The sequence below is a fragment of the Gracilinanus agilis genome, chromosome 6, assembly GCF_016433145.1.
Source record: "Gracilinanus agilis isolate LMUSP501 chromosome 6, AgileGrace, whole genome shotgun sequence".
In the NCBI taxonomy this organism is placed as follows: Eukaryota; Metazoa; Chordata; class Mammalia; order Didelphimorphia; family Didelphidae; genus Gracilinanus; species Gracilinanus agilis.
In genome coordinates, this window is record NC_058135.1 from 49,131,635 (window position 1) to 49,144,935 (window position 13,301).

The 13,301-nt window shown below is 40.7% G+C and overlaps 1 protein-coding gene across 1 annotated transcript in view; it reads right to left on the reverse strand.

Moving 5' to 3' along the window:
• Positions 1-13,301, reverse strand: part of SLC39A8 (solute carrier family 39 member 8) — a 95,041-nt gene extending 81,740 nt beyond the window's left edge. The window contains exon 1 of the mRNA XM_044682355.1: positions 13,071-13,301. Within this exon, the coding sequence (XP_044538290.1) occupies positions 13,071-13,301 (231 nt within the window). The remainder of the gene's footprint in view (positions 1-13,070) is intronic.

Below are 13,301 nucleotides of genomic sequence, written 5' to 3' on the forward strand. Positions count from 1 at the left end.
TTAAGGTTTATTAAGTCCTCTGTAAACCCCAAAGCACTACTTATTTTCTCAATTCGCCCATGTCTGGCTGGGAAAGACAAGGTATTTGGGAACAGCTCTCCCAGAATGAAGGTGAGAAACAGGCTAAGAGACTGCTTGATTAAACACCTGTCCAGAGCAGAAGCCTCAAAGTTTAGAGGCTAAAAGAAGAAAATTGTATTTCTGCCATTCCTGAAGATGAGTACTAGGTATTAGACCTGTGTTTTCACTGATAGGCTCAGGGAAGGTAACTCCTTTAACCAATCCCAAATCAGCATCTTCTCTGTGATTTGTATCTGAAGTGGCCTGCCAAGAGCACTGAGATGGATGGTAAAAGCCTTGCTAGGGTGAATTCACCCAGCCAGCAGATATCAAAGGTAGGCCTGGAAGCTAGGACCTTTCAGCTTCAGGGCTAGCCACATCGCCTCTCTTTCTGAGGAATACTGAAGAGAAAGGATACCTTAACCGAAGGGTCTTTTTGTTTAACCAGATAGAAAACCAAAAGTCAGGTTACAGACTCCTGTTTTCTAGGATTTTAAACTTCATTTTAGAAACCTACTACACGTAAATAGCAAAGACTTCTTAATTCAAAGTCAAATCAGGGACTAAAATATAAAATTTAACTAGTTATATTTTGTCAAAATGAAGGCAACAGATCTTGATTTCAGCAGACTCAGTGAAACAAACCTCCCCTGGTAGATGTCTCTAGATATCTAACATTGGTGGCCATGGCCAACGTGTTGATCTGCATTGTCTGCTCCTCCCTGCCTAGGATTAATCCTTACCGGTCATCATCACATCCTATGATTGTGTCTGCTTATGGATAGGAATGGTAATAATGGAGGTGTGAGAAATAGATGAAGAAGAGTGCTGTACCCTCCCCACATTTCATCCCCTTCAAGCATTCCCTTTTCCCTCCAGGAGCTTCTGGACTAGCCAAGGCATAAATAACATTTAGTAAGAAGATGATACTAAAAAAATAGGGGTGGCCATAGAGATTTTAGAATCATCATCATCAAAATAATCATCATACCCAATGAGTCGGATTGCTAAATTTTAGGAAAGATAGAGACAAGAGAGTTTAGGACAGAGACTAGGGATTAGAGAGTCTCACTGTGGGAGAGGAGGGAAGAGAGATGTATAAAAAGGAACTGTAGCCACAGGTGAAGTCTAAGGCAGCAGTCTCCATCTCCAAACATGGCAAAGGAAGAAAGGTATGGGAGAGATTCTGAAATGTATGTTAAAGACAAACACCCTGAATATCCTTCCAACCCCATGACTATCTTACAAAAGGGTGGATCCTCCAGGACCAGCCTCTAGCTTGATCCACCCTTCCAGAGTCCTAGACAGAGATTGATATACAAATTTTGGAGTGATCAGTTCCAATAGAGCTAGTAATGAGACCTGTGATAGTTAATAAAATCACTAAGAGAAAGTATAAAAAGAAGAGAGTTTAAGCACAGAGCCTAGGACAGTGATGGGCAACCTTTTGAGCTCGGCATGTCAAAATTTGCCAAAAAACTGAGCATAACTTGGGTGGTGTGTCACTTCAAGAAAAAAAACATAATTTCACAATATTTATAGTTTAAATAACAAAAATGTATAATTGTAATATATAACTATTTAATAAACCAAAATAGATAAATTAATATAGGTAGAATTGTCATCTATAGTGCACAGAGTGTCTACACTACACTACAGTAAATGTTTCATCCTCAGCATGTGGCCCCAGATTTCTCTGTATGTGGCCACATGTCATTGAAAATAGCTATACGTGTCAGTGCTGACACACGTCATAGGTTTGCCATCTCCAGCCCAGGAAGACACTATAATAGGGAGCTGGGCATTCACAGATCCAACAAAGATCACTAAAAAAAAAAAACAGTCAGATAAGGAGAACAAAATGGAGACAGTGTTACCAAAAAAGACAAAGAAGGAGGTAGGTAGGTGACTCAGTAATCTGAAAGATAGGGCTAGAGCTGGAAGGTCCTGGGTTCAAATTTGGCCTTAAGATATTTCTTAGCTGTGTCATCTTGCACAAATCATTAACCCTCATTGCCTAGCTCTTGGCACTCTTCTGCCTTGGAACCAATACTTAGTATTGATTCTAAGGCATTAGGTATGGGTTAAAAAATAAACAATTACAAATTGTCTTAACCCTCATGAGAGTAAACTCAGTTAAATGGTAGGATCAGAAACCAGATGGTAAGGGTTGCAGAAAATACAAATATACAATGAGAATATATTTCAGAGAGATACTGGATAGATTGAAGAAATAACAGATCCATGTAATGTTTGACTGATTCTAAAGATAGGATATGCCTAAGTAGACTAAGCAACAGAGGAGCCAGGAAATAAGGAGAAATTGTAGATAAAAAAAGAGAGACCAGAAAAGAAGACTGAGAGGATCAGTTCCTGAAAGGGATCAGATCAAAATCACAAGAAGAGGGCTTGGCCTTGGGTAAAAGGGAAGAACCACTTTTCAGAGACTGGAGCAAATCATAAGTTAGGTAGAAAGGTTTTAAGGTACAGCATAGGAAGGAAAAGAGAATGCATGATGGATATACTCTACATTCTCAATAAAGTAAAAGGCAAGGGGCAAGGAGTGCTATAGGAGGCTTTAGAACTGAAGACCAAGTTTGAAATAGACATTTCTAAGAATTCCATAGAATTGATCAGAGTATAAAAAGGATTATCATGTAGCAGGGAGGACCTCTATTGAAAAAACATCTTGTGAGAAAATTGGGACATTAATATGCTGCTGGTAGAACTGAGAACTGATATAATCATTCTGGAGAACAATATGGAACTGCACCCAAAGGGCCAAGAAACTATCAAATCCTTTAACCCAGCAATATCATCATTGAGTCCGAATCCCAAAGAGATCAGAAATGAGGGAAAGGACCTACTTGTACAAAAATATTTTCAGCAGCTCTTTTTGTGATGGCAAAGAACTGGAAACTAAAGAGATGTCCATCAATTGGGAAATGGCTGAACAAGTTGTGATATATAGTTGTAATGGAATACTATTGTGACATAAGAAATGATAAGCAGGATAAGTTCTGAAAAACCTGGAAAGACTTATATGAATTGATGTGAAGTAAGCAGAGTCAGGACGACAGTGGATACGATAACAAAAGTACTGTATACTAATCAACCTCAAAGGACCAGTGATGGGCAAACTTTTTTAAGAGGGGACCAAAGGAAAGGAAATGCTCATCTGTCCATCTGTTTCTAAGGCAACTCTTTCCAAGTTTCATTGTGTTGTATCCTATTCATTGTATTCGTCAAATTAGGAATAATGTCGCCCAGACGACTGAACATTTCAGAGGCCTCATCGGGCCTGCTGGCTGTAGTTTGCCCATCACTGGACTAAACTATTATTAGCAAAACAAGGTCCCATGATAACCCCAAGGGGCTCATGATAAAAAATGCTATCCACAGCCCAAGAAGGAACTGTTGGAGTCTGAGCACAGATTGAAAGTACATCATCTTTCACTTGTATAATTTTCATAAAATTCAAGATTTAAAATTTTTTGAGAAAAATTTCAGGAAAAGAAACTAGCTAATTCCTTGAATCAAGAAACTGACTGTTTGGAGAAAGTGCCACAAAGAAATCTACACTGCATCAGAAGATCCAGAATGAACTTTGGGATGTAATTAATTGAAATGAAGGAAGTGAACACATTTATTCTGAATGTAAACTCTTATGCCAAAGGGAATTGCCCCCAACTGGCTTTTTGTCAATGCACCTAGCAAACATCAGTTTTGCTCTCTCCTATTTCCCTCTTCTCTCTAACTACTGTAGTTTCCTCTTAGAAAGTACAATGTTGTATGCACCTTTAGCTAGAAGATCTTTACAGGTATAAGCTGGTTATGTCTCCCAAAAGACTAGTCTCCCAAAAAAAATCACATGGGGGACTGTGAAGAGTGAATCAAACTTTCTTTGTCTATCAATCAGCAATTTTTAAATTAATCAATCAAAACTTAAACACCCCTAGTCAACATTAAGTAAGAGAGTTCACAAGTCACTTGCTAAAGTGAGTGACAACTCCAGAGGACAATGCCCAACTCCCTTGGGCAGTACTAGGCAAATTGAAAGACTGTAATTGGTTCCCATAAAGCAGAGGAAGGGACAGGAAGTGACATGGGAAAAGGACTATAAAAAGTCCTGAACTTCCTGTCCAGGGGAACTTCAGCATGAACCTTCACCTTGATTTGGGACTTTGGCTCTTGGACTACTTCTTGGAGGACTGCTCCTGATCTCCTTTGGACTTAGCTTTTGGAGGACTTCTCCTTGGGACTTGGCCTTCGGTCTTTTCCTTCGGAGTTCATCTTGAGTGGGTGAGTAGCTGGCCTTCCTTTCCTGGCTCCTGGAGAGGTTAGTTCCGGAGATTCCTGCCTTGGCTTCGGAGGAGGCTGCGTTGATGGAATTCTAGCTGAAGATACCACCAGACATGGGGAAGTCCCTGTGGTACTGAGACTCACTTGACCAGAGAAGGACTAATCGGCTTGTCTCTTTAGCTACATTTTTTCCATTTTCACTCTCTCTACCTCTTTGTAAATAAAACTACTAAAAGTCATTTTAAAAATTAAAGTTTAAGGCAAAATTTTAAAAATATCTTATGTCTGACCCATTGGGTTCCCAGCCCTCCTGGGCAATCAGTGTTTAGGAGGGAAAGCATCATTTAATCTGTCTCATAAGCAAGTCATATGGCCACCTATGTGGGAAGTGTCACATCTAAAACCCTACCAGTTCCAACTGTGCAAAGGGTCATGTACTGGGGGAGGAACTGAGATGCATGGGCACACCTCTTTTGCTGATGAGAAACTCTTAAAATTTGTCTCTAACTTATTGGAAAGTTTTGTTATAAAAAGCTGGCCCACCCAGAAATCCAGGCTGATCCCCATGTGATTGATTCATCCATCCACATATTGTTACCTTGATGTGTTTTAGTAAACTCCTTTCTATTTCTTTATCCCGAGTTTTGCTTTATTAAAATAAAAGTCAAAAAGGAAAGAATTTTTATTTCAATACTTTGTTCATAAAATCATAGATTATGGGTAGAAGAAACCTTAGAAGCTATCAAGACCAAACCTTATTCTACAGATGAAGAAGCTGAAGCTGAGAAAGAGTAAATGAATCAGTTAGGGTCACACAATTGGTATCTGGAGCAAGATTTGAACTCTGATCTTCCTGATTTCAAATCCAAGGCCCTTTCCACCGAGCCACCTAATTAGAGAATAAAAACTTATATTGAATTTCATCAATATAAAATAATAAGGAGCAGCTAGGTGGTCAGTGGATTGAAAACCAGGACTGGAGATAGGAGGTCCTGGGTTCAAATGGCCGCATATACTTCCTAGCTGTGTGACCCTGAGCAAGTCACTTAACCTGCATTTCCCAGCCTCACCTCTTCTGCCTTGGAACTAATACTTAATATTGATTCTAAAACAGAAGGTAAAGGTTTAAAAAGAAGAAAAAAGAAATAATAATAAGAGCAATGGTAATACCTAGAATTTGGAAAGCATTTTAAGTTTGCAAATAACTTCACATGTCATCTCATTTAACCCTCTCAACAACCCTATGTGGGAGATATTATTGTTATTATTATCCCTATCTTAATAATGAGAAAACCAAGCTAAGAGAGGTTCTTTCTTACTCAACATCACAGAGGTAACAAATGACTAAGACAGGATATGAACTCAGGTCTTCCTAATTTCAAGTCCAATACTATGTATTTTCTCTGATTTCTAGAAGCTTTCAACAGTAGCCAATTTTGAAAAGTCAATTGATTACAGTAATTCAGGGCTGGAGTTTTTTTAAGCATAAAAAGACAAAGGCAAAGGAGGCCAGTCTATAGTTTGTTGAACAACTAGCTCACTACTTTGTCGAAACTTTGAAAGGAGAAAATGAGTCTGTCTGGAACAGGGATGCTAAACTGGGAGAAGAGAGAGTACGGACTGCAGGTCACAAAACAGATGAAGAATGAAACCGGTTAGGAAGTGAGAGTCATAGTGAGAGATGGAAGGCCAAGAGGTTATATTCAGAGAAGAATTTCAGAAATTTGTGGTTCATAGATTTCAAATAATTATGAATGATGATAAAATAAAGAATAAGACAATCCTGCTGTGTTGCAAAGGCTGATGAAGTCAGAGGGCAGAGTTTTACACATCAACATGTGTACCGAAGTCCCCACATCAAGGCAGGGATGGAAACCTTGAGAATAGCCAGAAAGTAACCTGGGGACCAATAGATGAGCCTCAAAGGAGGTGACAGAAATAGGACCACCTCCTGGCCCTATGTAGGTAGGAGGTGTTAAGAGTATGCTGCTAAGAGAACATGTGGACAGGATTGCCTGAAGGTGGTCTCAAGGGATGCAACTCTATAGTAAAATCAGATTATGTGGATAGCTTTTCAAAGTTATAAAGTTATTATAAAGTAACAAATTATATTCCTCAAAGCAAGTTACTTTACAACAGTTTTTTTAAATGTGTCTAAAAACCAAGGGAATCAAAACAAGCCTTAAAAAATGAATGGGATATTGACTGGAGGGGAATCAACCTCACCAAACATAAAGTGGAGATTTCTACTGAAAACATAACAGTGTTTCCAATTTTAAATTACATATCTCAAAAATTACTTAAACCTACTCACTCTTAAGATCCTGCATTTATCCTGCTTCAATTAACACCAGATTGACAAGTTTTCACTACATTTGGATCTTGTGTAATTCTCTAAAGCAATATCAGGATGGAATACTTGAAGTTGAAATCTAAACCATACCACCCACCCTGAAAATGGAAGGCTCAAACAAACAAAGGGATCTAATGATCTAACTCCAAGTGATTTGGGGGGTTAAGCTTTGGACTAAAATAATCCCAAGATAAAAACCAGACACTTCGATCCTTCAAAATCACAAAATGTAGGGGCAGCTGGGTAGCTCAGTGGATTGAGAGCCAGGCCTAGAGACGGGAGGTCCTACGTTCAAACCCGGCCTTGGACACTTCCCAGTTGTGTGATCCTGTGCAAGTCACTTGACCCCCATTGCCCACCCTTACCACTCTTCCACCAAGGAACCAATACACAGAAGTTAAGGGTTTAAAAATGTTTAAAAAAAAATCACAAAATGTATAACTGTGGTTACAGTACATTTTAGCTGATGCTGTTTGGAGGGGAATAGGTTTCTGTGATTACACAAAGATGGAAGGAAGGTAAAATATGAAGGTCTAATATGAAGAGAAATTAATGAGAGTGGAGATTCCAGAAGATATAAGGGAAGGGCAAAGGCAAAGCAGACTACAGACTTGGGAGAAGTAATGCAAAGATGGTTAGGGATGTAGTAGCAGGGGATGAGGGCTTTGCCTGAGACAGGAATTTGTTAGCCAAAGGACAGGCAAAGTACAAGTCTTTCTTACCCTCAACCATCCTGTGATAATGGAGTTATAATAAGCATCAGTGTCCTTTCTATCAAAGCAGGGGGAAAAGGAAAATCAGAAGGAGTGCTTGTGACTAATAACTAATCAAGAGATTGGGAAGCCAACTCAGCATATTCACCATCATCACAAAATGGCAGGAGATGCCTGATGTCCACTTAGGACATCCTGTACAGGAAATATGTATGTAGTTCCTGGTTGGGCTTGGCGCCTAAGGACTTACTCCTAAATAATGTTCTAGCAGTGAGAGCCCTGGTGTCTGAGATTGAGACTCTTAGGACAGCATTGGCAAAAGTTTTCAAGTTCGCATGCCTGAACTGCAACTTCATGCTGCCTGTGAGCCACCCTCATTTCCACCCCCCAACCCCCATTACCTCAGAGAGCAGAGGGAGGAAGAGTTCACTTTAGACAGCTGGACAGGGAGGTGGGATATGTAAAAAATATCCTAGGGTGATGGGAAGAGGGGCAACAGAGCAGCCCCCCCCCCCCGCCACCATCATGCTGGCTAGGTACATGTGTCATAACTTCACCAATGCTGCTCTAGGAGATGTCTAAGTCACAAAATCACAGACTTTAAGAACTGAAATGTATCTCAATGGATAGCTAGACATTGCCACTAACTTACCCAACAAGTGGCGATCTGAGCTATGCTCAGACCTCCAATAATGGGGAGCTTCAACTTCCAGAAATTCCATTTTATTTTTAAATACATTTAACTATTAGGAAGTTGGGGAGGGTGGGCAGACCTCAAATATCAGACTCCAATTTGCCTCGTTATGATTTCAACATATTACTTCTGAGTTCTGCACCCTGCCCCAGCCTCAGAGTCAAATAGAACAAGTCTAATCCCTTTTCCACAAGACTGCACTCCAAGCAGTTCTTGAAGACAGACAATCTTCAGGGGTCATGGACTTTGGGCCCCTCACCATTCTGGCAGCCTCCTCTAGATACTCTCCAGTTTATTCTTCTTACTTAGGAAAGAATGAAGGAATTGCTATATAGCAGTGTGAGACCAGTGGAGAAGAGATAATATAGAAAGCCTACTGAGACAGATGGTTATCTTATCTCACATTCCAGCTCTCCCCACACATGAAGGACTATACCTTTCTGTGTATTGTGGACCCCACTGGCAGTCTGGCGAAGTGTACAGACCCCTTCTCACAATAATGCTCTTAAATGCATAAAATGGGTAGGATCATGAAGGATCATTATATTGGAATACTCCTTTTTAAAAACATTTTTAGCTAATTCACTGCACCCCAGGTTAATAAGTCCTGAGTAAACACAAAAATGCACAATAGAGAACTCTATTATTATACATGATAATACACGTATAACCCAGATCAAATCACCTGCCAGCACTGGGATGGGATGGGGAAGGGAAGGAAGGGAGGGAGACAAGTTTGATCACAGAACTTGGGAAAACTTGTATGGAAATTTGTTATTCCACGTAATTGGTAATAATTTTTTAAAAATTAAAAAAACAAGTCCTGAGTATACATGATACAATAAAGAATAAATATTTATTGACTATTGTCTATATTGCCGTTTTATCCTCGGTCAGTGATGGGCAAACTGCGCCCCCCCCCCCCGAAATGCTCTATCAGAACCTGCAACATTATAACTAATCTGACAAATACAATGAGTAGGATACAATACAATGAAACTTCGAAAGAGTTGCCTTAGAAACAGACTGACAGATGAGCATTTCCTTTCCTTTAGCCCCCTCTTTAAAAAGTTTGTCCATCACTGGGCTAGGCTATGAACTACACGAAGGCCAAAACCCCAAATATTAGATATCTAAGTTATGTATCTCCTCAGCTCCCAGCCAAGCAGCAGGTACTAAAATAACTAATAAGTGTTTCTAACTGACTCTTGATATCAGACCTGTAGGTGGGGGAATAATGAAGAGACTGATTTTATAGGAAAGGAATAGAAAAACTGGAAAAAGTCAAGACTAGTAACTCTAACTTGTGACCAGCAGCTGCTGGTTAACCTAAATGTAGCCTTAATTAAAATTCTTATGCAGTTTATGCCTTCTCCAGGGGTGGGAGAAAATTTAGTGCTCAAAAAATTTTACATGAATATTTTTTTAAAAAGTATATGTAAATATGAAATATTTAGTAAATGTTTTTTTCATTTTAAATGTCATGCAGTTTGGGAGATATTTTCATGAAGTAGAAGCTCCCCTTTAAGCTAACCTGGGTCTACAATGGCAGCAAGAAGAAAAATCCAATTGGGCCACCTCCACCTCAGAGAAAGGCTAGACAAGCATCAAACCAATTGCTTTCCCTGAGGGAATCCAATTTTCCTACAACCCTCCTTCCATGAAGGGAATTGTTCCCTCTTCCTCTTCATTAACTATAACAAAGGGAAACTTAAAACACAAACACGCCAGTTGGTTCTTTGTCTCCAATTTTAATAGACTCCAACTATTAAAGAACCTTATGGGTACAGCATCTTGTTAAGCCCTACCCAGTTGCTGTGTCTGTATTTAAAATGTATAGTTGGCCTCTTTCCCCATGAGAGAATAATTTACAGTCTGGTACAACCTAGCTCATTATTTTCCGTTACAATCCACATTCAGAAACGTGATCATTTGTAAAGATTAACAAGCAACCAAGTAACCAACCCTTGGCTTTGGGAAAGAGTGCTGGTCCCTACTTCAGCTTTTCCCCAAGTCCACAAAGCCAAGTTCTCCCATGAATACTCCAATGAGCTCTTGGCTCACTCTTAGTTTATTTTACTTGGCTCCAGGGGCAGCTGACTGAAATCTGTGCTATTTAAAGTCTATTAACACAATGAAATTGTCCTTAGTGGCTTCTCCATGCTGATAAGATTGGGAATGGGCCTATAATGTCTTTGGCATAAAGAATGTCCAGGGAGGGAGCTTCCTCCACCAAGACACTTCCCACAACTGAGATTCTCAGAAAGTTGCCTAGGACCCTGAGAGATTAAGTGAATCATGCATGACTTGCCTAGGTCACCCTTGAACACTAATCTTTCAAGACCCTGGGCCAGCTCTCTAACCCCTACCCACTCCAAGCTATCTCTCTGCCTATTGCTCCCTACAAAAATCCATAATCCCAAATTAATATTGTTGCTAAGTAAACACTTCTCAGACAAGTAATTTGTTCATTAACTGATGGCTTTTTTATCAAGGCTGAATCAAGTCTAGAAATGTGAACATTTGTGCTCCTGTCCCTCTTGAAGTCTTTTTTTTTTCTTTCCCCACAACCTTCAGATGTCCTGAGAAACCATGGACCCTTTAGATGTTTAAATCAACAGAATGTAGCTAGGTCACAATGCACCCATTTGAGTCACCCTTACCTCTGAGCAGGGAGGCAAACCACTAATAAACAGGGATCTGTTACTTATAGGCATTCCACATATTTTTCCCCTTTTGAGACAGAGAAGGCTGAAATCTCTGGCAGAATATAGAATATAAATGAAACAGTATTTGTTTTTCCTACAAGTCCAATAAAGAAATAGAGGTAGGTTTTTCTGTCAGTCAATAAACATTTATTAAGCACCTACTATATGCTAAATCCTGGGGATTCAAAGAAAGACAACAGTCCCTACTCACAAGGAGCTCACAGTCTAATGGGGAAACAAGCAAACACAGATGTACAAACAAGATATATTAGGAGTACAAATTAGAAATAATCAGGAGGAAAATGTTATAATTGAGAGAGATCAGGAAAGGCTTCCTGTAAAAGGGAGAATTTTAGCTAGGGCTTGAAGGAAACCAGGAAATAGAGATGAGGAGGGGGCCAGCCAATGAAAATATCCTAAACTTGGAGATGGAGAGTCTTGCTTTGAGGAACAACGGGAAGAATACTGGTGTCAGTGGTTTAAAAAATAAGGAAGGGGGGGGGGGCAGCTGGGTAGCTCAGTGGATTGAGAGCCAGACCTAGAGATGGGAGGTCCTAGGTTCAAATCTGGCCTCAGACACTTCCCAGCTGTGTGACCCTGGGCAAGTTACTTGACCCCCATTGCCTAGCCCTTGCCACTCTTCTGCCTTGGAGCCAATACAGAGTATTGACTCCAAGATGGAAGGTAAGGGTTTTAATGAATGAATAAAAATTTTCAAAAAAAGAATAAGGAAGGGGCAGCCAGGTGGCTCAGTGGATAGAGACCATGTCTGGAAATGGGAGGTCCTGGGTTCAAATGAGCCACTTCCTAACTGTGTGATCCTGGGCAAGTCATTTAACCACATTCTGACTTAGAATTGTTACTAAGACAAAGTAAGGGTGGGGGTAGATGGAGGAAGGAAGGAAGGTTAGAAGAAAATGTAAGCTAAGAGAAAACTTTGCTTCCTTCTAAATTTACAGAAGACCAGCTTATATCATTCCAAGGAATGGAAAGAATTAATTATTTGTAGTTTTTAAAGACCAAAGTCCAAATCCTACTTTAAAAAAAAAATACTTTTATCTTATGTCTTAGAATCAGTTAAGAGCTGGGCAACTGGGATTAAGGACTTGCCCAGGATCACACAAATAGGAACTATCTGAGGTCACATTTGCACCCAGAACCCCCTCCTCTTCAAAAGCTACTTAACCAAGCCTTTCTTTCCACATTTGTAAACAAAGGAAGACAATGTCTGGGATACTTTCTCACTGAGTTGTCAAAAAACTAGACAAAATCATTAGGTGGCAGTCTTCTTTTTAAGGCCAGAACTTCTGTTATAGCTGATTGAAGCCTGTAAGGCCTAGGATCAAATCCAGCCTCTGACACATACTAGCTGGTTGACCCTGGACAAGTCCTTTACTTCGAAATACTCCCAAGCAATTAAGATTATAATTTGCAGAGACCTTCCCTGGGATAAAATGCATAAGAAAAATCAAGGCAACAAGCACTTAGTAGGTTTTATATTCCAAGGCACCAGGCTAAGTAAAAGGAATTGCCTCATCTTGAGTTCTCAATATCAATAAAATCACCATTACTGAAAGAAAGGAGAGCTGCCGTGGTCAGATTTCTAAGAAATGAATATCTGAGACAGCTAGGCAACTCAATGGATAGACAAGAGGTTCTAAATTCAAATCTAGCCTCAGACACTTCCTATCTTGGTGACCCTGCACAAGTCACTTAACCCCAGTTCTTCAGCCTTGGAACAGATAAGATACTAAGACAGAAAGTAATGGCTTAGGAAAAAAAGAAACGGACAAGCGGTTACCTTTTGAATAGGATTTGAGTGGACATGGGATAAGGGAACTCCCAAAGTCCTGTTACTGCTGAGAACTACGAAAGTATGTTAACCTCTTTCAATATTGCAGGTTTTCAGCCATCGTTCTACATGGCGGGCATAAACTGCCACCTACTCCATCAAGCTCACGGCAAACTGGTCTTGGTTTTAAAAAAATCAAAATTAAAGTTAGGGGGTGCAACTGCGGCTGATCTTAAAGGCTGGAGCTCTCTGCTCAACCAAATTTCTACTCTGCCAGGTGCGAGGACAGGGGGTGAGGAAACAGCCCCACGGGGAAAGAGGTCAGGCCCCGCTCCGGCCGCCGCTGCTAGAGGGGGTTGGGAGTGGAGGAAGAGGAAGGCAGCCCAAGCCCGAGTCCCGGTCCGGGTCCCGGTCCCGGTCCCGATCCCCGTCCTGGGCCACTTCGTACCTGGTTATAGTGCAAATTCAAGTGCTCCAGGTTCTCGCCTGTCTTTGACGACGCAGCGCCCAGCTCTTCCAGCAGGTGACCCACTTGAGCCGCAGACAGGCTCCGGTTGTCCCCGAACACCGTCAGCAAGTCCTCTGTGAAGCCGAGCCCGGAGCCCGGTGCTCCCCCGAGGCTCCCCACCGCGACCAGCAACAGGAGGAGTCCCGCCACGACTTGGACAGAGCCCCCCAT